Source organism: Mizuhopecten yessoensis, unplaced genomic scaffold, assembly GCF_002113885.1.
Source record: "Mizuhopecten yessoensis strain PY_sf001 unplaced genomic scaffold, ASM211388v2 scaffold10891, whole genome shotgun sequence".
Taxonomy (NCBI): domain Eukaryota; kingdom Metazoa; phylum Mollusca; class Bivalvia; order Pectinida; family Pectinidae; genus Mizuhopecten; species Mizuhopecten yessoensis.
Window position 1 is genome coordinate 72,154 of NW_018408773.1, and position 27,970 is coordinate 100,123.

At 35.2% G+C, this 27,970-nt stretch overlaps 2 protein-coding genes across 3 annotated transcripts; one reads left to right on the forward strand and one right to left on the reverse strand.

The window, feature by feature from the left end:
* Window positions 1-3,082: 3,082 nt before the first annotated feature.
* LOC110463357 lies at window positions 3,083-11,384 on the reverse strand. The gene is made up of 3 exons (XM_021517883.1): window positions 11,338-11,384; window positions 4,296-5,594; window positions 3,083-3,803 (listed from the first exon to the last, which is right to left on the reverse strand). The coding sequence occupies exons 2-3, from the start codon at window positions 4,847-4,849 to the stop codon at window positions 3,320-3,322; spliced, it is 1,038 nt and encodes a 345-aa protein (XP_021373558.1). The 5' UTR covers window positions 4,850-5,594; window positions 11,338-11,384; the 3' UTR covers window positions 3,083-3,319.
* Window positions 6,295-27,670, forward strand: LOC110463356 (heat shock 70 kDa protein 12B-like). 2 transcript variants are annotated; one of them, XM_021517881.1, is made up of 6 exons: window positions 6,295-6,395; window positions 10,231-10,322; window positions 19,810-20,128; window positions 23,061-23,279; window positions 24,209-24,356; window positions 24,837-27,670. In XM_021517881.1, exons 3-6 carry the CDS (start codon window positions 19,820-19,822, stop codon window positions 25,904-25,906), a joined length of 1,746 nt encoding a protein of 581 aa, XP_021373556.1. In that variant the 5' UTR covers window positions 6,295-6,395; window positions 10,231-10,322; window positions 19,810-19,819; the 3' UTR covers window positions 25,907-27,670. The 2 variants fall into 2 exon arrangements, with proteins under 2 accessions (XP_021373556.1, XP_021373557.1); XM_021517882.1 differs by lacking the exons at window positions 6,295-6,395; window positions 10,231-10,322 and adding an exon at window positions 18,685-18,710.
* Window positions 27,671-27,970: the final 300 nt, after the last annotated feature.

Below are 27,970 nucleotides of genomic sequence, written 5' to 3' on the forward strand. Positions count from 1 at the left end.
TGCTGTTGTAACGTTACACAGATTTCCTTAAAACAATGCTGCGAGACGCATTTGGCTACAAATTTAAAGAGCTCGCCTTGTTCGGAAAGACTTTGTTTATACAGAGCATAGTCGCTTGTGTTCACTACATTTCGTCGGAGGTGGACCCACAACAGAGCACCCTTACCCGTCAGTTTTTCCACAGAAAGTGTTCAAAACATCAGTAAGTACATTATTATCTTGAATCGTGATCTTTTTGAAATTATATTTAATATGTATTAAAGTGTTGAATTTCGGGTCTACACCACATTTATCATTAAGGCTAGTGTACGCACTACATATATATGACTATATTTTCGTATAAAACTATGTAAACTTGTAGCAACACATGATATAACAGAACTATTTTCATCATGACTATTTGAGCATAACACAACTCATGTTACTCAACCGACTCACAGGGTCTCGTTACAAATGTCTGAAATACACATATGCTATACTGATATGGGTCACAACACACATGTGACCCATATCAGTATAGCATATGTGTATTTCAGCCGTTTGCAACGAGACCCTGTGACCGACTGTAGTAGGCTAGTTTCCTTTGGCCCTGATACCAGACATAGACACTTAAAATGGGGGTATTTCTGGATATGTCACGATCTCCAAGTCTGGTGTCATGGCCAGAATCTGGCAGTACCCCCAGACACACAGTTGGTTTTTTTTACAAAGCATAAAGTTGAAAACACTAAATGCTTATTTTTTATATACTAGTTAGTATGTGCCAAAATTAATATTGAAAAAATATTATCTGATTAGATTTTTATGGTAGTGTAGTCTGTAATGTACACTAACAGTACCAGTTTATAAATAACATTTATTATCAATATTAGTTATAATAATTGTCTTAATATTTTTTTCAGAGAGTGGATATTGACAATAGTGCAGTCACCATTAATAATCAGGAAGCTGAAAGTGAGGAATCAAGGCTAGACACTACACATGATTTGGAACCACCAGTCTACACATGTGATCCATATGTATCTTCAGTTTCAACATTACAAACATCTGTTATGTTTCATGACTACTATGGACAAGTGGACGAAGCTTCATTAGCAGATAATTTTCACAAGTCAGTACAAACAACAGAAACAGATTTTATTAAAATGCAAGATGTGGCAGTGCAATGTGGATCAAATAAGGTGAAATATGTTAACTCATATACCCAAACTGAGACAAAACTTACTTACAAAGATCAAGGCACACAAGTAAAATGTCCATTGCTGGTATATGAAGATGTCAGGGGAGATAATCAGAAGATGATGTTTTATACTGGGATACCAGATTCAGATACTTTTGAAGCCCTATTTGATGAACTTAAAGATGATGCTGTGCAGCAAACTGCAAGGAATGGTTCTTCATCTGACCAAGGACGACCAAGGCATTACGCATCATAGATGCATTTTTCATGGTTCTAATGAGACTTCGTCATGGACTTTACCTTGAAGATTTAGCGGACAGATTTGGTATTGCCAAATCAACATGTTCTGTAATCGTAAACAAATGGATAGACTACTTGGATATTAAGCTCTCCTTTTAAGTCAAGTGGCTATCAAGAAAAGCCGTGAATGATAATATGCCTCAAGCTTTTGTAACTAGATATCCAAACTGTAGAGTGATATTAGACTGTACAGGAAAAAGACCGAAACACCAGCATCTTCCCAGCATAAATCTTTAATGTACACTGATTACAAATCGCATATGACATGAAAAGGCTTGATTGGAATAAGTCCTGCAGGATTTGTTACATTTGTATCTAATCTTTGGGCTGGTAGTGTTAGTGACAAAGTAATTACAAAAGAAAGTAATCTATTATGTTTATGTGAAAAAGGTGATGCTCTTATGGTGGACAAAGGCTTCCTAATTTCAGATATGACCACCTCACTTGGTATCCAGCTTATCATTCCCCCTTTTAAGCATGGAAAACGGCAGTTATCAAAACGATAAGTGGATGAAACACGATCCATAGCAAATTTACGTATTCACGTTGAACGGCAAATGGGGCGAATAAAGAACTTTAATACTCTTAGAACCATCATTCCAATAAGTATGACTCAACAAGTTTCAAAGATATGGAAAATATGTGCTCGCCTAACAAACTTTCAGCCTCCATTGTGTACATAGAGTTTAGCCAGTCAAGGAATCTGGAAACATTATTATAATCTGAAGTTAGGGATCTTTTTTAGACTAATCCAGAATCAGATGACATAAACTTATCAAAAGGGATGCATGCACAATATAGTATGGCATCTTTTGGCACTGTATTTCAAACATTTATAAATTGAATTCCTAAGATACTAAAATGAATAATGGCAGATTTTAGGCAATGTAATGTATTTAACAGGAAAGTATTGGTAATTTCCTTGATATATCTTTGCAAATAAAAATTACAATATTTTGTTTAATGAAATACAGTACCATGTAATTTATAAATAGCCCATGTCTGTATATGTCTAGAATGTCTTTTCTAAAATTGGTACTCAAAATTTGAGAATGCATGTACATGTACACAGGACTCCCAATAAATAACTGATTCCGAATCCCAACATTCACTCTGTAGTTTGGATATTATGTGTAAAAATATATTTGAATGATTATTAAAACTTCAGAAATTTGAACAATAATCTTCTGTTATATATACATTTACATCATCAGTATGTTTGAAAAAGACTTTACTCAGTCATATCTAAATCTAGATAACTGAATGGAAACACTATTTACGTAATGTCCATTATTGATAAATTGGAACGCCTCTCAACACACGAGTAGTATACATCTCCAGAATGATTTCTGTCACATAGAAGTATGTAAGTTTCTTGAGCATTTTCTCCCAATAGTCTGGATTAAAGAAGATCATTTCCACTGAAAATGGCTGCTTCAATGTCCACACCACAAAGTCGCACCATTTTCGATTTGTAATGGCAAGTTGACCTTGTACCTGGTGATCATAATGGTGGTTCTGTTTGAGAACCACATTTCCAACTGTGTCTAGTTCACAATAAAAGTTGTTGTCTGTTGCACACTCATATGGTGATCTATGTCTCCATTTATCCGCTGCAGGACACTTAATTTCCAAAAGACCATCACTGTCTTGTGACAAGTCCATCAGGGCTTGCACCGAGATGGGGATATAACTCACTGATTTACTGAGAAACCTTTTATTCCTGTTGCAATACATACGCCTTACTGCTGGTTCGTGATCACGTCCCCATTTTACAAATTTATTGTCAAATCTGGTGCAGTTGTACATTTCCTTGTCACTACTTTTCCGAAATTGGAACTAGTAATAAGCCCACGATGCATTTGTAGCTTGACCTCTAGTTACACTCTCAATTTCAGCACACTGCTCATCAGTAACATTAATCAGTGCAAAATGCTGCTGAAATTGTGACACAATATCCACACTGCGTAAATCAGATTGGTCACTGTACATAAAAGTAACACTGTCTAGTTGGGGTAAAGTAACTTTGTTCCTTTCAGTCGTAAAATTGGTAAGCCAACCGGCTTTAGAGTTCTTCTCCAGAAGTCTCTTCCGGAAGCGATTTTCATCAACAGTAGAATGAAAATCTGATCCTTGGTCCCTGGGGTAGCTTTCCTTACCTCGGAAAATGTCCACTGCCTTCTTGGGGCTCAAACGACGCTTCCTTGGGTTGTTCCATGAACATTTCAATGAGATACATGCCAAAAGTCCATCTTCCTTCTTATCGGTGATGTCCACCAAGGCATACAGCAATGCACCTATGTGGTTGCATGCTTCTCCCAGCCTGTTAAATAGATAGGGTAAACAATCACAATTGCTTACGAGTAGGTTTCTTCAATTTATTCAGTGTTTGTCAAACGGTTTCGCCCCTTTAGCAGACTTCATCAGGACAAATTTACAAAAAGAAATTCTCCCATACATTTCATTAATTTCTTATTTTTTTTTATCAAATTCGTGTATTTAAATAACACATTATATTCTTTCAAGTTATTTATATGACATCAAATATAGGTACACATATCACCTGACCAAATACCAGTTTGGTTTTTATTGACTAGTTTACACTTGTATAGAAATGCATATTATGCTTCAATGGCTTTAGTCTTTACCTCCAGTTCAATATATCTGAACATTTCTCTAAAACTTACACATGTATATTAAAATCTTTAGATACTGACTAATATTTATATGTTCAGATAAAATTGAAACTGATGTGTGTGCATATCAAACCAAGGTTATCAAATTAAAATAATAAATGTTCTCATATTTTACTCACCCTGCTGTGCAATTACAATTTGCAGAAAGAACATTTCCAGAAACTTTAGCCAGGCATGTCCATATAGTGTAGTCTGGGTTTTCTTTTTTGTTTCCAGAAGGAAGTGAAGGGATGACTTTGCATTTTACAAGGCAATGGGTGCATGTATCGTTCACCGGATGTACCTGCACGTCGTGAACATGGCGGTCTTTATAAAATACCTTGCTCTTTAGCTGTCTTTTTGCTTTCCTCGCCAGCACCAAATAATTATATATGTCAGTCTCTGAAAAGTTTGGAATTGAGCTGAGATCGCTGGACCACCCTTTTAACAATGTAGGGTCTGGAATGACTTCACCGAGTGGCATCACAAGTTTTTCCTCTCTCCGTACGCAGTCATAGTTGTAATCTTGTTGCTTTAAACATTCCACGGGTTTCACCTTTAGAATCGCTATTCCTTTCGCACGTTCAAGCAAAACCGCCTTCTTACCACCACCAACTTGTCCATGTTTACTAAGATATTGTTTGAGCTGAGGAACCTTGAACTTTTCTAGCTCTTCATCACACAAATACTCCATCTCTCACGCTCAGGGTTGCCGGCGGCATCCTCTGGAATGCGTCCCTAGAGATGGGTAGTCGCCGGAAGCAGCGTGCGCCCTCTTAAGGGCTATTCACACAATACCAGTAACTCACGTTATTGAACCGTCCTATAGTAACGAGTCATCATGATGTGGTTATTTTTATATCGTGACATCATACCTCTTTAATTTTTCTAACGCGACATCATACCTCGGTAATTTTTCTAACGCGACATCTTACTGCGGTTATTTTTCTAAGGCGAAAGACAAAAGATTTTTTGTTATAGCTCGACATTATAAGTCAGTGTTTTTTCATAAAGTAATACAAAAGCATTCGTCCAGACACTGAATAACTGACGTAAAACGATCGGTGATAAGTAACTGATACCTGCCCCCTGTGTAATGAGCCAAGTAAACAAGGTTGATACCATTACTCATGTTAACATAGTTTTATCCAGTACATATTAAAATGTATTTTTTTCATCATGCTCTTGTGTTGTGATTAGTTTTCTTCCGTTATCCGATGGAACTTGTAGTTTCACAAATCGTTTGTCACGTTAATCAGATGAAACACATACACAACAAATAAAATCCATCATGTCTTGTTAGAAAGTTGCTGATACTGCAAGGAATTGACAAAGTACTGCTCCCACTTTCGAGTAACACGCTGCCTTGCCGAGATCATCTCAATATCCCAGTACATATAGCAGACATATCAGGTACCTGTGTTAACATTTAAATGTACCTGCAACAATGACAGTACAGTGTAAATAACAGATTTACATGAACTATGACAATTAATATCAGCTTTACAGGAACTACATGTATGACATCAAATAACAGATGAACAAGTAACATATTTACAGCTTTCATACACTGCTCCCCCTTTAGCCTTATTGCAGAATACATATGATATGACAATAATATTATGCCTAGCAATAAACCCACTTTTAAGTCTATATTCGGAAATAACGGTACAGCATCTCTTATTTATTCTGCAATAAGGCTAAAGGGGGAGCAGTGTATGAAATCAAAGCTAGTTAGTATAGCTAATATTGCAGGGATATAGATTAAAATATCTAAAAGAAAATCGATTTGGATTTAGAGGAAATTAATTTAAATGATCCAGTAGCAGCGAGGCTAGTTGGTTACTTGTGAGGAAAATAAAATAATGATTATACAATCCAATCAATTTCTTAGTCAGTAAAGTCATCATGTTAGGTGATCATAACTGGCAGTATTCCATGAGGTAAAGATATATAGCTGAAGAACTAAAGTATGGGAGTATGTGGCACAAATGTACATGAATTTTCAAGTCATTGTTTTGTTCCCTATATCTGTAAAGATCTTATGCTTACGGGAATATGTGTGTTGAAGGGAAATAACTCAGACAGGGCTTTCTTAGTATAGCTTGTTTAACAGTGTATATGTGAATTTTTCACGGAACAAATTCCTTAACCTGTTCTCGGAAAAACACACCTTATCAAGACACCCGAGTAAATGCTGGTCAACCTTGACGTACAGGCTGTTGAGGAGTCGGCCACTCGTAAGTAAATCCACCTTAATACCATCCCAATTAGAAATATATCAAGCTTAAATATGTCTTGGTTATTTAATATGATGCTTAAATTTGTTTTTAACTAAAATGTTTACAGATATGCAGATATAGCGAGATAGGTATGCAATGTTGAACATGACCTGTCTCTAACACCTTTAATAAGTGTTAATATCTACAATAAATTATCCTCTGCCATAGAAAGGTTATACCATGGATATTATTGTTATCAAGAAAATCAAGATGTGGATAAAAAAAGGGGTTATTAATGCAGAGAAATGTTAAATTTTACTGGCTTCACCAATATCTGTGGTGCTTCATCCAGGAAGTATATCCAGAACAAATTCAGATCAGCGTAGTATATATATACAAACCAAAAGTGTTTAATAAAAAACAAAGAAAAGGGAGGTTTGATTTGCTAAGGACAAACTACCAATACCTAATCTTATAAACTTGAAAATATATCATGAACAAATATCTCATGAAGTTATTTCATATTATTTTGTTTTTAACCTGTCAGTCAGATGTTAATAACTTTTGTTTGTTTGGCAATAACAAGAATAATAATAAAAGAAAAAACGCTTCCAAATATATGACCGGAAAGTACCAGTAAATAAATCCGATCTGCATTTGATGTAAAAGTGGTTACAAGAAGAAATTACCTCACCACCAATTAGTCTGATAGAAACAGTAATGTATAATTAAAGATATCACTAATATATTGCTTCTCTTTAGGTTTGAACAAAAGACCCATACTTAAATCAAATTACAGCATTAATCGACATTAGACGTGTTTAAACATGTACGTTACATACAAATTCATTTTAGTATTATATGTATATGCAAACCGAAAGTAGAGTAGTAAATTAACACTCTCTGTGTGATTCATCACAATTTATAAACATTATATTACACACAAGCTTTCAACAAGAAGCCACGTATCTGGTAGGTTAGCATTTTTCTCCGGATTTAAAGGGAGAGATAACGTTCGTATAGCCAAATAGCCTTTGCCATGGGTAGCGTGAAAATTGTATAAAAAAAACTGTGATCGATTTTCCGAATAAACTACAGTTGATTGCATCTTGTGCATTTGTCATCTGAAGAAAGTACACGTGAAGCTGTGCATCCAACATTGCATGATTTAATTGATCCTGTGAATTTTGAGGATTAGTCCTTGAAATAGTTTTCTATGTTTACAAATGTGCCTATGTATTGTCTCGGAGATTAATGTTATGTCGCACATGGCAGGCTCATCGGCTCATGTGTGCAGCCCTTTTATCACCCCTGTTCTGCGAATTAGTCCCCGTGATGGAATAGTACGTGCTGTGAATATTTTTCATGCAGATTAATTTAGAACTATTTATATTGTAAGGTTTTAATAGAGGGTATGAACATACAATTCTAGATCTGAAGTTTTAATAAACAGTAATTTTACATATATTTAACAGTACGGATATATAACGTTACACACATAAAGGCCCACCCACGCTAATGTACCATCAGGTAAGCCAAGCTAACCAGTACTACAGCCGTGTTCCAATGTGGGCACCCCCTGCAGAATTGGGGATTTGCTTTTGTGCCCTCTACTTGGGGACACTAAAAGTGATAAAATTAAAGATACACCAATTGAAATAGTCGGGGCCTTTATATTTCCCTCTACTTCTAACTACCATCTATTTATTAGCGCCTTGCTTGATAATGCATCACTTTTGGCTTTCATGTTGAACGTTCGCCAAGTTGAGAAAGGCAATGGGTTCTGTCGCCGGGCCGGGACATACAAAAGTCCTTAAAAATGGTAGTTGTTATTCCCTGCTAAACGTTCAGCATTTGGGGGAAATGACAACAACTGGTTTACCCGTTGTCGGTATAATTTGACCGGGCGGAATGCTGTGTTGGATGCCTTTTTTCAGTGAGATAGCACTATAAAGTCGGCATCAAATTACAAGGAGGCAAATACACCAACATATCCTGTCTCCGGCACACATACACACTCGCACACATACACAACATACATGGAGGAAAGTCCTTAAATGACCCTAGCTGTTGATATGACATTAAACAAAATAAAACCAAACCCTCCTTTCCCTTCTTCTTTCCGTGCAGAATATCATATGTCAATAGCATTCTTGACAATACCATTTCATATTTCACCCCATGTCTTAAGTGTAGCCTTAATGACGTATAACATATCTGACCAGCTAGGCTGACACTACTACATAGCTTGCTTAATTATAAATTATTTCTGTTTGAGCTTTGTTCCTTTCCTTATTAAGAACAGAATAACCTAGATCTCAATGAATCCTAATCAACAAAAAATAGTAAAAAGATATTGACACAAAAGTTGTTGTAATTATTCACCTTTATACTTTCAGATTAAATAAACAATACAGAAAGGTTGTGTATCTTACTGTGTAAGTCTAAGATCATTTTATTTAGGCTTTGCTGGGCCGTGTCAGTAAATAAAATACTAACGATCCTGTTAGTGATAGTTATATAAAGGCTAGAGAATAACAACCAGAGTTTTAAATCAATGTGCAATTTATAGAATGCAAAATACAACATAACATTACACACACTCACAACACAATTACAAATAGAAAGAGCATATATAGTACCAGATAGACTCGTGGCCCTCGACATCTTGTTGTTTGTTTGTGTTATCATGAACCCAATGATGTAGTGGTATGGTGAGCGTACCTAGGTACACAACAGACACCACATACTTATATCAGAAAAAAATGTATCTCTGTTTACGTGTGACCTCTATGAAACCTACATATGTTTTGATAGCGTTACAGCAGTATATGTTACAAAAAATGAAATACTGCTGGTGTTATGTTTTGAGTAAGCTGGAAGTGCCTAGATTTATCACTCAATCCCCAGGGTTTCGTCTCAATGCCATGCGACAAAATTTACAAAAACATAAACCATAATTAACTTTAAAAAAACGACAAGGAAATCATAGTTATTTGTAGACTTACGACATAGGTAAATATTGATCAATCAATGTGTCTTTAATGTTTGTCAGTAAAGATAATTGTTGCATAGCACACAATCTGGAGAGTACTTTTGTCCAAAATAATACTGATTTTATTTAGAAGGAACATGACACATATTGTAAAAGCAACGTCTCTGACGCAAAGATGTAGTTCGAAAAGCAGACGACATGTTTTATGTGGCGGGAATTAATCTATTATGAGCGAGCATAAGAGTGCTGAGATAACGTTTTCTAGTTAAGCATGGATGTTAATTTCCTATTGATGAGTTGGGAGGTGTGTGGGAAAGAGGAGAAGGTAGTGTTACGATCGAGCTAGTTGGTCCCTTCTCCGAAATCCTCTAATAATCTAGCAAAGATTGGACAAATTAACATTTTAAAATATGCATTTCATATAACAGAAACGCATGGCCAATAGAATAGTCGAAACATTCAAATGATTATTCCATACTTTATTTAACGAGTGCCTCTTTATCAACTCTGTGACAAAACACACTGACATCCTTCAAAACATTTCTGATGAAATATTTCCTTTCATTAATATTTGTGAGAGAAAAAAATGAGTATGTGTGTTGAGGGGAAATCCCTTAGGTAGGACTTGATTAGAAAATGTATAGTTTTTTTTTTTTTTTAAAGGGTGTTAAATGATTATCAAATAAACATACACACAGTTAAATACACTAATTGTATTTGTTACTTCTTTTCTGTATACACCTGTATATTTGTGTACACGTATATATCTGTACATCTTTTTATATGGTTTGCTGGCGTTGTGTATTAAACATGTTTGCATGTGTGTATGTTTCACGGAACGGATTATCTTTTTCTCAGAATTATATACCCAGAACTAAAACACGAGGACACCCGTGTAAACACTGGGCGACCTTGTCAGACATCGACGCTGTCGAGAGAGTCAGCCAATTGTAAGTATATTCAAGTCTATATCCTCTCTCATGAACATATCAAGCTTTGATAGACCCGGAGATATGGCTTACTCCTTACCTCTATGTTTTAAGACACGAATTAAATGAATAAACAGGTACATTTTGCAGATAAAGCGCTTTATTTTCATGACATTGAATGTTGATCATGACCTATATCTTACCAATCGATCTTATGAAAATATCTTCATTAATATATCTCATGGTTATGTGATATCATATATATAACATTTATATAATGGGGGAAATTAAAGGTATTGATAGGGGTAAAAATGCAAAACGTTGTCAGACATTACTGACTTAATCAAACTCTGTATCGTTATAACAAGGAAGTATAACAACAAAAAATTCAGATCTGCGTTATTTAGATATACAAACAAAAACGTGTTTAGGAAAACATAGAAAATTTAAACGGTTTTCATTTTGCAAACTACTATTACCTATTGTTTTAAAGGGACATCACGTGAAAAGCCATATTTTTTTTAATGAATGTACGTATTGTATGCACTTCCACTTATGTTACCTCGCTATCCCAATATTCATAGTCCGTTCCAAATGTCCAGTTTGACCACTTGAATTGTTCGGGAAAGCCCTGCTAAAAATAGCGCCGATAACGTCACCTGACTAGGCAGTAAACACGAGCGGTCTGGGCGAGATGAAACGGTTTCCAAAGGGGCCCCCAGAGAGGGGCCGTCAGGCAACTGCAACTTCTTACCGCACTATGAAACCAAGTAATATGATTTCGAAGTCCGTGTTAAAACTTATTGAACAGTAGTTATTCATCATCAGAAGTTAATTGCACACTTGCCAATATTCAGAATTTAAATTTATTTAGCTTTAAACATATTTGTTGCCAATAAAATTGAACAAGGGATGGGGCACACTTTTTTACAATTTATCACAGCCTTCTCTCGTCATACATTTACAATAAATGTCAACAATGATAATATGCATAAACATAAAGTATATATATATAAATATATATTGAATTTAGTACCGGAATGTGACATCTGTACGGGGCTTAACACCTTTCTTCAACCATGGGACAAACCTTTCTGTAAAAGAGACGAATATCCCTTTTAAATGTTTTCATAAAATGCATATATGCAATGACAAACTACACGCGAATAAAAAGTATACCATGCATACACATTTTTGTAAACTCTCTTTCCCCCTTTCACTGTCGCTATACGCTAACACTTAGTAAGTCATATTAGCCATCACACACACTAAACTGCATGGCAAAACCACCACGTGTAACATGTAGAATATGTGTCAGATATGGGACGTGTTGAGACACTTGATAATTAAATTTTTTCAATACTTTTCATAGATTAAAGCATTCTTGTCAATGGACCCTTTTTATGTTGAGTAAAATTTTCTTTAATCATTTCATTTTTGTCCGAAACAGAAGCCGTAGTTATCGGCAGCACGCGTCATTTTTACAACGTAAACAAATGTTTCTTCCCCTGTTTTCAATACGTATTCCGATTCTATCTGAATTCGAAAATTAATTCTTTATAGAGAAAAGGTTGTTACATGATCATACATTCTAAGTCAACAACATATGAAAACATGAACTGTTGAAATATGACGATTTAAAAAAAAATGTTACGCAATCCTATTTACTAGAAGTAGGTTCTTCTTTTTCAGTTACAAAATGTATTCATCCTGGCCCGTCATTTTGACATTTTTAATCTTGCTGCGATAATGTAGCTTTCTGACGACGAGAGATTTTTTTTTTATTTATTGCGTCGTTGCGCCAGAGGAAGCCGGGTATTCATACTAGTACTAATTTAAATCTTGTATGTAAAAACAAACAAAAAACGTTTTAATTCAGCAATATTATTTAATCATACCATTTTACTGAACCCGGTTATATTATAAATTATGTTAATCTAAAAGCGCACGTATCTCATTTGACCCCGATCACGAGTACCGACCGAGACAGAATACGCCGTGGCTATCACAACAGTTAACCCTTGGAGAGCCTCATGACAAAATCAAACTAACGAGTCACTTATCCCTTCCTTTCGCATAAACCAATGTATAGTTACATGTATAGAAACACAAAGTAAACTCTCTCCGATACATGCCCATTGACATATTAAACTAAGTTCATCTGTGTTCAAACTCAGACAAAGATACTAGCGAGGTTATAGTTTTAGATATTTATTCATAACATAAACAGCGCTAGCATTTCTGTCGATTCCATTTCAGCTTAACCGGCTATCCGGAAGAATACATGCACCGTACTAACTGCTAGGGCAGTTATTTTCTCCTTTGAATACTGCCCACCTGTAATAATGATTCCGTAACGTTATCCTTGCGCTATCTTTTGACCATTTGGCAACTTTTCGCTTCGTAGCTGACACGGTACAACACTTTTCTTTGGCTTACTTCACACGGCCAGTCATTTTGTTTACAAATAAATGGTGTGCAATGCGCATGCGCTAGTAGAGGGAAATCCCTGAACAAAACGTTGGTCAGACAGGTAGAAATACCGATGATTATCTTAGATTTAATCATTTTTATGAATCTATTTCAGCCAAATCCGATCGTTATTTTCCATAAGGAGTCTCACTTGATATGTTTATGTAGTATTTGAAAAAAAGACAAAAAAAATAGTTACTTCAGCGTGATGCCCCTTTAAAGTATAATATATAGTGTCACGAGTCGGAATTCCATAAAATTCCTTTACATAAACTTTAATCAAATTACTGCATTGATCGAAATCAGACATGTTTTAACATGCAAGCAACATCATATTCGTTTTGGTATGGTATGTATATTCAAAGCGAAAGTAGAGTACAAAAGTAACTGTATATGTGTGGTTCATCACAAAGTGAACAGATTTTTTTATTTCTTGTAATCATTCAATAAACCATAGTCGTACGCGTGATTTTCATTAAAAACAAAGAAATATTACCCTTTATATACAATACCGCTTAAAGCTGACAGTGCCAGTTAAAATGCTTTCAATTGAATTGTTGTTGTTTTGGGGTTTTTTGGTGGGTTGGGGGTGGTGTAGGGGAGGGGGGCGGTTTGAGATGTTATCCAGTGACTCTCTCTTCCGGCTATCGTTTCTAAGGAGGCAGGAAACGCCGACATTTTAACTTGTCCTTGCTTGGTAACGAGTATCGGGCTCGGTGGGTAAAAAAAGCGCATTTCCTGTAAAAAAAAAACCACCGAAAAACCTAATTTTAAAAAAATGTCTCAAATGAAAGCTTTTTTTACATACACTGTCGGCTTTAAAATATGAAACAATATACCCAACAATTTCATAATACTTGTTTTATAGTAAATCTGAATTGATCTGAATAAGGAAGCGAAGTTGAGTGTTCCAAATTAGCACAGTTAATTAATTTCCTTTTGCATGCTGATAACATACATTTCATATGTTCTTTTGACAACTCACCCTTCCAAACTGAATCTAGATTTGTAATAAAAAAAAAAAAAAAAAAAAATGTTTGGGGTTTTTTTTGGCCTGGGGGGATGGTCCCTTAATTTTACATTTTTCAATCAAATGAATAAAATATTTAAAAAATGCATGTAGATACCCATGTGAAATAAGTAAGTGCTAAAAATATTTATCACGACCAATTTAAAACTCCTTCATATATAGATCACAGTATCAACATACAATAATGGAGTTGTAGCGGAGGCTCCATACGAAACAATGGTACAATGTAACAGAGGATATATTTATAAGTCCGCATAGTCCAGCGGTAAGATCTGATGCAAAGAAATATTCAATATTACTGGCTTCACCAATATCTGTGGTTTTCAACCAGGAAGTACATCCAGAACAAATTCAGATCAGCCTAGTATATATATACAAACCAAACGTGTTTCATGAAAACAAAAACAAAAAGCACGATTTGCTTTGTGCAAATTACCAATGTCTAATTTCTAAAATATATCATAAACAATTCTCATGAAATTATTTCATATTATTTTGATTTTATCTGATTAAAGTTCTCTGATTGTGTGAATCAGCTCTTTGCTGAATAAGTAAAGAAGTCAGCACGTGCACATTTCAGTTTGTCAACATCTTTATAGGCTTACCAGTACATGTATGTGTATCTCCGTGTATCTGTCAGTCGTATGAAAAGAACTTTTTGATTGGTTGAGAAAAAACATAAAAACTTACATAGCATTTCATGTTATGAACAATATTAATGAAAATTAACACTGTTTTTATGAGTGAAAAAAAAACACACAAAAAAACAAATTTATGGCGTTATTAACCAAAAAGTAAGAGTAAACAAATCCAATCTGCATTTGATATAAAAGTGGTTACAAGATGAAATTTACTCACCACAACTAAGTCTGATAGAAACTATAATATATAATTGAAGATATCACTAATATATTGCTTCTCTTTAGATTTGACCAAAGGACCTATACTTAAATTAAATAACAGCATTAACCGACATTAGACGTGTTTAAACATGTACGTTACATACTAATTAATTTTAGTATGGTATGAATAAGCAAACCGAAAGTAGAGTAGGAAAGTAACACTATCTGTGTGATTCATCACAAATTAACAAACAAGCTTTCAACAAGAGGCCACATATTTGGTATGCTAAAGTTTTTCTCCGGATATAAAGGGAGATATAACGTTCGTATCCAGATAGCAATTTACAGGGGAAGCGTGAAAATTGTATCCACATTTTGTGATCGATTTCCGAATAAACTACAGTTGATTGCATCTTGTGCATTTGTCATCTGAGGCAAGTACATGTGAAGCTGTGCATCCTACATTGCATGATTTAATTGATCCTGTGAATTTTGAGAATTAGACCATTAAATACTTTCACTATGTAAACCTATACGCATTGTTTCGGTCGGTAATTGTACATGCTGTAAATACTTTTAATGCAGATTTATTTAGAATGTTATTTATATTGTAAGGTTTGTATAGAGAGTGTGGACATATAATTCTAGGTTTTAATAAACGGTTTTATGACCAATATTTGACGGTACGAGATACGGGAGTTCGGCTCTTTATATTTGAATATACATGTATGATGTATTAAAACTTCTCAGCACAAAGGTTCAGCCTTTATTACAAACCTCGATCCTAAAATGTTTCAAGACACTAGAAATATGTACGGTAGTGAATGAACACGATACAAATGTTATGTAAATCAAGATAGATAAGAATTTTTTAATGCCTAGATATTAAACTTTAATACTAAATGTTTATAAATTAAGACTGGCTATGCCAGCCATTCAGGCTACACTTGTTTGAAGGGATAGTACATTTTATAAACAACATTTTCAAGAAACTTGAGCGCGCAGCTTCAGTCCACGCTCATCAATTATTTACTACATATAAAAATGTTGTTGTGAGCAATTAGGAATAAAATTTTAATACACTTCAGCTTCTTAACTGATGTAATACGTTATTACCACGGACTTTAATTACTCTAATTTATCTAAGTCGTTGATATTACACACGGATATACTTGCCCTACTCCAGCCTATGTATACCTGTAAACGTCACAGGTCATGGTAACGAAAGTCAGTGTCAGATGTTTCATTGGTCTGTTTAATGTTAATTAAATCGAGGACATCATGCCTTTTCAAACATTTAACTGATCTTTTAACGGTAACGCATGATCATATTCATCTTTCCGCTTTAATAACGAAAGTTGCAACTTTGTGTCCATATACCTCATGCAATCATTACATATTTAACACTGTCGAACGCTCATATGTTATTATTGGTAAAATAAAAGTACCGTACAACAGATACAAATATCATGCCGATACAGCCTATGCATACCTGTTTACACTGTACCACACAGCCCCCGATAAGAAAAATGTCCTTGTTCTGTTTAATGTTAATTAAATTGAAGCATGCCCTGTTAGATATTTAACTGACCTTTTCACGGAAATTACCAATATAAGCGCATGCGCAAAGTCGATCTCCCTCTAGGCAAAAAGGATAAATTTTCTTAACTCGCTGCTGAATTAACTGCGTGGGGCTAAGGGCTTACGCAATAACACAATTAAATCCATGTCCATTGCTGAATAGGTTAACTTTTTATATATTCCAAGATCCAAGTGTGATGCATGTCGGCACCTGTTGTAATATTGGTCCCTTCTAATAAAGTGCACAAATGATATATCACAGTCCTGGACGGTACAGCATCCATCTTTCACTGGTAATTCTCCAGTTTCTCAAGGAACCTAATCTGTTTCTTATCTCAGATGATGAGAACGGTAATCACCCTGAAGCAGTAACCATGCTTTCCGTATTCATCCGCATCAACTTAAGTCAAAACCATGACTTCCTCTGTGCTATTTTCTGAATCCACAAATGCCTTCTACAAAAGATAAACTGCCTATAGCACATTTAATTACGCAGTTCTTGATACACATTGTTAGTCTTCCAAACAACATGACAGTTGACACTTGTCAAACTAGCGAAAGGTGACAGTTGTTAATAAACAAGAGTATTGAACCCGTTTTGATAGCGAACGCTTTTGTGTGTTCTCGGGCTCACGAAGTGAGCTTCATAGGTAACACGTACACGTACACGTTAAAGAAACCCCAATCAAAATCTACTATGAAATCCAATAGACCTAGCAAGTCAATTCACTTGCATAATTTAGGAAATCACGCGTGTACAAATTCTGTTTATGGAAGCCAAATTGTGGATCCACCGGATATACAACAATGTCTAATATACTTAATCTATTTCAATACATAAACAAACGGTCTTAGATAACGTTTCTTTTCCAGTCTGGCCGTGCATTTTTCCTTACCAGTTACAGTGGTGCCTGTGACCAACCCTTGTTGCAAGCATTTGGTGCATGTTTGACAAGGGGATACCCGAACCTGGGTTGTAAATAGTTGTGTCGTCGGGGCGAAGACTTCGAAAATGGAGGGAGGAATGTAGAGGAACTGGACTGGGTCAGCTTAATTGGTAGATCGTCCTTCTAGAGTTCGGAGGGTGCCGGTTTTGAACCCCGGTCTGGTCGTGCATTTTCCCTCTCCTGTTACATTGGTTTACATAATTAAATCGGCTAACGTCATCTTTAACATTATATAACGTAATATACTGTAACACCTTTAGTCATTATAATACGAATTAAACTATGGTCCAAACTACATTGCATATAAAATGAACCTCTGTGTGCGATGCGATATCGTCTGAAATATTAATGCTTACTCTTCAACTATTATCTGGTGGTTAGCCTATGTTATTCAAATAAATTATACTGTATACATTTTAATCAAATAAGCGAACGCTTTTAGGTAGCATCTGTTTCATATTAGCATCACAGCATTTTAACTTACAAGCGGTGAAATACTGCTGGTGTTAAGATGTTTGGAGCTAGCTCAAAGTGCCTAGATCTAATACAGAATCCCCAATACCCAGGGTTTCGTCTAAATGCCATGCGAAAAAAAATCCAAAACAGATGAATCATAACCTGCAAATATGATAAGGAAATCATAGATAATTGTAGACTTACGAAGTCGGTTTATATCAATCAAACAATGTGCCTGCGCAAAGCAGACGAAGCGTTTTATGACGGGAATTTATCTTAAATTTACCGATTTTTTTTTCTTTTATATGAAATGCATATTCTAAGATGTAAATTTATCCAATCTATTCCATTTGTCCAAGCTATCTGGTCGCTGACGATCGACCCAGTCAAGTTCCGCTACATTTCTCCCTCCTTTTTCCAAGTCTTTGCCGGTGAAGACACAAAAAAATCAATGTCGATTAATTGAGTTGATGGACGACAGAGAGCTCGAGGGGTGGTGGAAAGAGGAGGTGTTATGATCGAGCTAGTTAGTCTAATCTTACTACATTATACATGGATGTTACACATCGTGTTTAGCACACCACTGCTACCCAGTCTAGTAAAGATTGGATAAATTTACATCTTAGAATATGCATATCATATAAACGAAGCACGTGGCCTATAGAATAGCCGAAATGTTCAAATAATCATTGCATACTTGATTTAACGAGCGAGTCTTTATTAAATTTTCAAATAAACTGACACATAATAAAAGTTTTGTTCTGATTAGATCTTTCAATCCATTAATATTTGTGAAAAAAGGAGAATGTGTGTTCAGGGGAAATCACTCAGGAAGGACTTGATTGGAAAATGTAAAGGTTTATGTTAAAATAAAGTGTTGAATTATTATCAAATAAATATGCACACGATTAAATACACTGATTATACTTGTTACTTCTTATATGTTTGATATAGTTTGCTGGCGTTGTGTATTTAACATGTGTATTTTTTACGGAACGAATTACCCTATTCCCAGAAATACATACCTAGAACTAGAACACTGGGCGACCTTGTCAGACGCTGTCGAGCGAGTCAGCCAATTGTAAATAAACTCAGGTTTATATCCTTCCTCGTCAAAACGAATCAAGCTTAGATAGACCCGGATATATGGTTTACTCCTGACCTGTGTATTTTAAGATTTGTATTTATGAATATACAGGTATATATTGCAGATATAGCACTATATTTTTTTTTTATGAAATTCAATGTTGATCATGACCCATGTATTACCCCTCGAACTTATGGAAATATATTCGTTAACATATCCTTTGTCATAGTTCTGTGATATCAAATTGATGTAATTGGGAAAATTCAAGGTATTGAAAGGGATTAATGATGCAAAAAGTTGTCAGATATTACTGGCTTCATCAAACATTGTGGCGTTTCAACAATGAATGATAACAATAACAAATTCAGCATTGTGTTGATATACAAACAAAACCTGTTTAGAAAAACATAGAAAAGTTGAATGTTTTACTTTTTGCAAACTACCATTACCTGTTTTAAGTATATTTTATAGTGTCACTAGTCGGAATTCAATAAACGTCCTTTACATAAATTTAAATTCAGTTACTGCATTGATCGAAATCAGACCTGTTTTAAAATGCAGGCAACAACATATTCGTTTTAGAATGGTATGTATATTCAAACCGAAAGAAGAGTACAAAAGTATTTGCACATGTGTGATTTATCACAAATTGAATCAATAAACCATAGTCGTGATTTTCTTTACACAAAGAAATATAACCTTGTCATGTTTGCGATCAATTACGTACAACACTGTTTAAAGCTGACAGTGCAAGTTAAAAAGCTTTCAATTAAGATTGATTTTTGTGAGATATTTTGGGTTTTTTTTTATATCACCCCTGGTGACGCTCTCCTCTGGTTATCGTTACGAAGAAAGCGCTGACATTTTAAATTGTCCTTGCTTGGTAACCGTTATAGGTCTCGCTACTTCTTTCTTTCTATTTCTTTCTCTCCAATTCAACTATGACGGACATTTTTTCTGTGTTAAATAAACGCGAATGTACTTGAAATGTTTGCCGAAATAGATTAATATTGATAGAAAAATAACAAGAAAAAAAAAATGTGACGTTACCTGATAATATTCTTGCTTTTGTATTTTTAACTGCAAATTTCAGAATTTGAAGCATGGCTTCAATCGACAAACACCTTTTGGTGGCCGCCATTGACTTCGGAACCACTTACTCGGGGTATGCCTTCTCCTTCCTCCACGACTATCAACGTGACCCATTGAAGATTTCAGCCAACAACTGGACAGCGGGTTCAGGGGGTCTTATATCCCTGAAGACGTCCACCTGTGTTCTCTTTAAACCAAACGGTGACGTCCACTCTTTTGGTTTTGAGGCTGAAGACAAATATTCCGATCTTTCCTTAGACGGAGAACAAGATGGATGGCACTACTTCCGACGATTTAAAATGAAACTTTATGAGAACAAGGTATTTGTTAAATTTAATTCGTTGGCCTGTAAAATAGTAAAAAAATCAAATAATCCTGTCGTTCTCTCTCAATACTCAAATTCACCTGTAATTTGACAACCTGTTAACATTTTTGGGTATGCTTTATGTAGTTAATAAGTGTTCGTCTAGTCAAATCCTTTATTTCCTGTGCTTTGTGAATGTTTTTGCAATCAACAGATTCATGATTGTCTTGATGTTCGTATCCAATCCAGTTTTTGTCAGCTTTTACATTGCTTGTTAGGCTTCAATGCAATATGATGGTTGAGTGTATTGGTTGATTTTGTTGCAATAAGCATGTCATGACATTAAATGACCATGTGAAGTAGGTAAGAATAAAAAAAACACTAAGATATGATGACCGACTTCAAAACTAGCAGAGTGCCCTGTGAAGGGTCAAGGCAGTTTTGACCCCTCACAGAGTGTCATGTGAAGGTTCAAGGCTATCAGTTTTGAATTCTGTCACTATTTTTTAGTTTTATGTTTTACATATATTGATATGTTTTGGTTTCCGGTTGAATGCAATATATATTTCATGAGTGTAGCAGAATACGGATAGTTTTTACAAATACTAGGACAACTTCTTCAAAGAAATATGACAGTGGATATTTGACGCTTTATTCTAATGATGACACTCTTTACAGGAAGATCAGACGCTATTTAAAATAGGCTTCTCAACACAATACTGCTGTTATTTGGTTAGATTTGCTTTCATAGATGGTATCAATTGTGTAGGTACATTTATATGTTTATGCATGTTGCATCTACTTGTTTATATGTTTCCGAACAAAATATTCTACGACTTTGAATGAGATGAATAGAAAGTTCAGTTCTTATTGTTTATTATCAAAAGTGATACATTCACAATGTAAAAATATCATCTTTCTCTCACAGTACGAACGATTTCAGTTTATTTTCAAGTTTTATATAATTCGATATCTCATCGGCAAAATATTAATATATCTTGATGATGATGATGATGATGATGATGATGATGATGATGATGATGATGTCAAATGATAATGATCAGTATGACATGCTTTTAAGAATAAATGTGTGAGTGTAAAAATGATGATGATAATGGCAATGATATATTTAAGGATTGATCTTCATTTTGACGGCGTATACGTTAGTATGAACGCAGTTGGCAACGAACTTATTCTATGGTGCGCGTTAGAATGTTTAATTATACATTACGCAGAAAAAACGTCGAAGCGGGTTGCCACGATGGTAACTAAGGTAGCCGTGGTTGATAGGACAATATAGTTCCAGTGAATTTACATCGCTATATGAGTAAATTTAGAACATACGCAGTGAACAACATTATTTTCCCTCATGGTTTAAAAAATTTAAATTAAGCAATGTGAGAAGCCCTTCGAACTTTTCTATTCACTTAAAACGGTCGTCATGTACACACATTGACACACTGATCATTGAGTGAATCGGTCGAACGTTTCAGAACGAAGCCGCCATTGTTGACGTTACCGCTAAAGAAATTTGAATAAGAAGTTTGTCAGCATTGCTTTGTTGTATAGTTAGACTTAAAACACAGTTGTGATGTCACCCATTGTGTTTTTTGTATTATATACAGTAGGTGTTGAGGTATCACCTATGGCTGTACAATAAGTTACCTGTAGCTGTGTAGTAAGTTGATATGACCGTCTTTTAAATGACAACTATCACACGGCTACAGGTTATTTATTGGACAGTTGTGACATCACATTATAGAGAAGAGATGGGCGGAGCTAAACTGGAGAAATCAGCGATATAGGTAATACAAAAATAACAAACACATGGATTTTGTAAGTATAATATTAAATCAATATATGGAATACAAGTAGTGTACTATCCTTAGAATCCAACACATTCAAAATCAACAGCTATAATCCCCGGCGGTGTATATATCCGTGGAATTTAACACATTCAAAATGCAATAGCTAGAGTACTGAAACAACACATTCAAAATCCAACAGCTAGAACACTGTGTACATGTACCAGAAATGTGTATATATCCATGGAATTTAACACATTCAAATTTCAACAGCTACCCTGTGGAGTTCAACATATTCTAAATTCAACTATTAGCGTACTGTACCGGCGGTATTTATATATATATCCTTTGAATTCAACACAATCAAAATTCAACAGCTAGAGCACCTTACTAGCGGTGTATATATCCATGGAATTCAACACATTGAAATTTCAACAGCTACTGTACTGTACCCACGGTGTATATATCCGTGGAATTAAAAACAATCAAAACTCAACAGCTATACTGTCTACTTCTTGTGTAATTTTTCCTTTTCAGATATGACTGAAAAATGTTGCTTTAATCGTAAAATTCGGCCTCTAATTATTTTTCTCTTTCTTTTCCAAAATGTCACTCAATCACCGTCAAATACAACTTGTTTCTCAAGCGTCCATAAATTTTGACTGAGTTATAAAAATAACCTCCTCAGTGTCCGAGAACATTGCGATATATGAATACATGTTCACTTCAAAGACTCAAACATTATGCATGAGCTTTGCATGAGAGTAGCAACAGGTTCACCTTTTATTGTCCAATAAGTAAAACGGGTCAGTGAACACCAATAGAGAATCAGCATTGGAGGCACCCAGAGGGGATTATGTTTTAAGTTAGATATAAGACTCAAACTGTTTTCGGCTTATATCCATACATAATAGATCCCGAATATGTTCTTTGTATCTAGATGGTGAATGAACCAAGCTTTGGTTATCATTTGACTGTTACCTTGCTGAAGCGTGAACGGCGTCATATTTGAAACAAGTATCAATCCGCCGAGCCTTTTTTTCACAGTGAATACGCTAATTTATACGCAGTCAGAGTTTACTAAGTTGAAGAAGGGAGACAGGTAAATATATACATATATCAACATTATTTTTTTCTATTCAGTGTTTAAACCGCTCGTTCAAGATAGAAGATGATCAAGGTCACACAATGGCGGCTATCAAAGTGTTTACAGCAGTCATCAAGTACCTCAAGGATCAAATGCTGACGTCGTGTAAAAACCAGATGACAGACATCAAGGCGACAGATATCCTCTGGGTCCTTACTGTTCCTGCAATCTGGTCCGATGCCTCCAAACAGTTCATGCGAGAGGCTGCTGAGGCGGTAAGATTTATGATCATTTCATACACAAAAGCAGCAATAAAAAGAACCCGAGTTAAACGCAATTTTTTATTTTGATAGTAATTAAATAATAAATATTTGTCGGAATCGAGAAAAAAATCTTCAACTGGGTGCGCCAGCAAAATAGTAGTAGTTGAATGAAGGATACTTTGAAATGAAAAAGAATATATATATATATATAAACATGCATAAAGAGTAATGCTAATTAAAAGGATCAGGGGAGATAACTCCAATATGATAAACACAACGGGAATGAACTCATAGGACATCACACTAACAATGCACAAACAAATCACATTCATACATACACACATACAGTTATTCTCTCATTAAATGAAGCATAGTAGCATATACAATTTACAGCTCACTCGTCCACATCGATTATCCTTGATTATGATCAGACAACAAACACTACAGTACATAAATAGCTCTTGAGAAAGAAGTATATCAAGCACGATATCAGGTTTTAATTTAATCTACGGACATGACAACTATATGACTGCTGATATATATTACTTAACTTTGAAAGATAAGTAGTACAATATTATCATACAAAATATTTTTGTTTTCAATTTTTCTTGATTATTTATTCATTTGTGTTTACATCTAGCACCAATTTCCAAAGGTAAAAAAAAAAAAACCTGCGTTAAGAAGAGAAAGAAATGATTTTTTTCTCAAGGGTTACAGAACAAAGCAGATGTCATAATATTGATAACATATTATTGAATTAACATCTTGTAATATGGACATGAACAAAAACATCAAATTACACTTGCAATTTAATCTCACTCTATTACATAAAACTTACGATAAGGATCAAAGCATTAGATTTCTTCTACTTCCTTCATAATTTTACCTTCAATTATTTACTAAGAAAACACTTTGTTTATTCGACTATGTTTTGTTTTTAGGCTGGTATCCAATGGAATCACCTGCTGATTGCCCTAGAACCGGAGGCCGCATCGCTGTACTGTAAATACCTTCCATTGGAAAGAAAGGGAGAGGGCGGTCTGAAAACCTTTACTGCGGGGTCAAAGTACCTTGTCCTTGACGCCGGAGGTACGTAAAGAGAAGACCTAAATTTGCAGACATGTCTGTTCAATCCCTTTGTACATTTAGACTTTATTAATTTAATTCAAAGCAAATATAAAACATTTTTTCAACTTATATTAACCACTCTTGTTTGCTCAGATTAAATTACGCAGGGTTTTAATGTCGGAGGAAATTGGAGTACCTAGAGAAAACCCACGTGGTCGGGCAGGTGACCAAAAACCTTTTCGATCCTATTGGAAAATCAAACCCGGTCATTATTTTCATTCTGTCGGAAATTCCCAGAAAAGTGTGATATGTGGAATTTAAAACTCTGCCAAAACTGATATTCAGGTTATTCATGAAATTGGTGTTAACCAATATCAAAATTTCACCCATAAATGGAAATGGACGGGTTTATATTATACAGGTAAATATATATGATGATAGATAATATATATGATGATAGATTAAGGGGCTCACAATTGTATTTTTGTACCACATTTCTAGGCGGCACGATAGACATTACCGTACACGAGGTTCAGCGGGATGGATCATTGAAGGAAATCCACAAGGCCAATGGTGGAGACTGGGGAGGTACGAAGGTTGATCACGCTTTCCAAGTTCTCTTATCTGGAATCATTGGTAACGGTGCATTTCACACCTTCATGGAAAAGAACAAGGCAGATATGGTCGAATTCTTCCGCGATTTTGAAGTGAAAAAACGCACCATAAAACCAAATGCTCCATCTGATGAAAAAGTCACCTTCAAAGTTCCGTCCACAATGAACGACGCATGCAAAGTTGAGAAAAGCAACGATATTGCCACGATTGTGAAATCGAAACAGCAGTTTAAGGGTAACTTGTCGGTCATTGGTGATAAATTAAGAGTCAGCGGAGATCGTGCTAAAGAACTGTTTAAAGACCCAGTAAAGCATATTGTGGCCCATTTGAAGGAGTTGTTGGAGGTACCGTCTGCAAGGGAAGTGACAAGTATCTTGATGGTTGGGGGATTTTCGGAGTCCCTTGTTCTACAGGATGAAATCAAAGCAAGTTTCCCGAACCTTCGAATGATTGTGCCGCAGGATGCAGGCCTGGCAGTTCTAAAAGGAGCGGTCATCTTTGGGCATGAACCAAGGGCTATTAAGTCACGTGTTTGTAAATACACTTATGGAGTAGACTGTACACAAATGTTTGATGCCGAAAAGCATGATCCCTCTCATCGATACACCACTTCTGATGGCGAAGTGAGATGCAATGACTTATTTTCTATCCATGTTCGTATTGGGGATTGTGTGGATATCGGACAACCACAGTCAGTTGAAAGTTACACTCCTCTTACTCCAGACCAAACGGCCATGTCATTTTCAGTGTATGTATCCACAGAGACGAACCCCGATTACGTGACAGATCCAGATTGTACTAAGATTGGTCATTTTACAATCGCCATGCCGGACACGACTAAGGGACTGAACAGATCTGTAAGTGTACAGATGACTTTTAGTAACACAGAGCTCGAAGTAGAAGCCATTCAGGGAGACACAGGGGAGATATTCACCGCGGCATTCGACTTTCTGTAATGTATATAAACTAGCTGTGATCTTCGTTTAACGTTTGTTGTACAATGCTGTGAAGTTTGAACTCGTTTCAGTGACATCTCATCCAAACCATTAACGGTGAACAGGAGGTAGTAAAGAGGACCTTCCTCATAGATTTCATGATAAAAATATTACATTGAGACTACTATAAGACCACTAGAGGACTCTGACTAGCCATATGGTTGTTCCTAGAAGTGTTTCCATAAGAAAGTAACAGCCAAAGATGTGATTAGTCTGAGAATCGTTAAAACGTTTTCGATTGTGTTGATATTAGATACAATGAACGAAATGAATCTATATATTTAATAACTGTAGTAATATAGTGCGATGTGATTGGACATTATCAATACCAGATTGCTTTCTTCACCTTTGTGATACTGAATTTAAAAGTCTTGCATTATTTATGAAGAATCATTTATGTGCCCTAGAAATTTGGAGAGCGCTACCTTTACATTCCCAAAGTAACTATTGCTCTTTTGATTCTGATAATTGTGGTTTGGGAAGATGTGCTGTCCACGTTGTTGTATTCTACAACGTTGAGGGTATACCATAATGTAATTAGTTCAGCAAACTTTAATAGTATATGTACTATTTTACCAGTCTGATGTACTGCAAAGAAAATTTTGTACCAGGGAAGTAGTTTGATTATACTCGAACAAAAAATGCACAAGAAAACATCATCTGAAAGAATATATTTAACCTATTTATACAGATATTTAGAAATGCATTATGTAACATACTTTAAAAGTACCAATATATAAATATTTGATGATACCAGCTACAGACAAGCTTACCTCCCGGTATGAATGAAAAATGATCTGCCACATATGTACAAAACACTTTCGGTCTAGCTCTGATGCATTGATATGTTCAACAAAATCTGCTGCTTCCCAGTAAGTTACAAATATTTGCCAACTTCTAATTATTCGAAGGATCATTGGCTCAGTGTCTGCCTTATATTTGACCCCTTGAGGCGACTCATTTTATGGCCCCTGCAGGGATTACCGGATCCCCGGCTCACTGTTTGTACCATATACATCAGCCCATAAGGCGACCTATTTGGAGGTCCCTGCAGAGACTACTGTGGTCACCCTTGTTTAAAATTTCCTTTTAAACCGTTTCCATGAACCACTCTGCAATACATTGCTATTAATATATGAAATTGTACAACTTCTTAATTTCTATTATGGTTTTTTTTATTTCTATTGAAAAATACATTTTAAGGCGAGTTTTATGTCTGTGGTCATTTTGGGGAGAGTTTTTCAAGACGAAATTATTTCGACGAGTTTATTTGGTAGACGACGTTTTCGGCACAAATTTCTAGTGTTTGTCTCTCGTTGTTTCATCTTATCGTCATACTAGCATTTCTTTATCCAGTTACTGTCGCATTATTCAACATTTTCCATCTTTGACCTTCGTTTACTACCTGGACGAGTAAGAGTAACTCAAGCCGCCATCATGACGTGCATTTCACCCCGTCCCTCGCAGCTTTTGTTTCACGCCGTGTTTACAAGAACAAAAACAAAAAAGATTTTCTCCTTATATTTATTAAGATTGTTTTGTATTAACTTACCTGACTTAAAGTATTCATGATGAATTTTGTACAGTAATAAGCATTCGATTACAAACTAATCGAGGGGGTTTGCGATTACAAAAGCACATTTTATATACTAATTGTCTATAAACATATGTTCCTATAGGGAAAATTTTATATAAGTAAATACTGTTTGTTTATATATTTTTTGTTGTAATTTTATAGTGACTTTTTATCTCTGTTATATGTTGTAATATGTAAATGTTCATGTTTCCGTCTTAAATATATTTTATGATATATATATATATATATATATTAAAATAATAAAGTTTTATCCAACTTAACGTTATCCCTAAAACAACGTATCCGTCTTATCACTTCTTTTTCGGACAGCAAGTTATTGCATTTCATACTACATATTCTCCCAGCATTTATATAAAATTATATTTTTATAGATTGTATATGTTTCAAGCGATTGCGATTCTGTTTATGGAGAATGTCAAGTAATTAAC

Excerpts from the sequence above, each read along its gene's own strand:
- LOC110463357 (XM_021517883.1), bottom strand. The coding sequence starts at position 4,849 with ATGGAGTATTTGTGTGATGAAGAGCTAGAAAAGTTCAAGGTTCCTCAG. Across the intron at positions 3,804-4,295 it reads AATTGTAATTGCACAGCAGG|GCTGGGAGAAGCATGCAACC; the intron begins GTGAGTAAAATA and ends TCTATTTAACAG.
- LOC110463356 (XM_021517881.1), top strand. The coding sequence starts at position 19,820 with ATGGCTTCAATCGACAAACACCTTTTGGTGGCCGCCATTGACTTCGGA. Across the intron at positions 23,280-24,208 it reads TGCGAGAGGCTGCTGAGGCG|GCTGGTATCCAATGGAATCA; the intron begins GTAAGATTTATG and ends TTTTGTTTTTAG. Across the intron at positions 24,357-24,836 it reads CCTTGTCCTTGACGCCGGAG|GCGGCACGATAGACATTACC; the intron begins GTACGTAAAGAG and ends CCACATTTCTAG.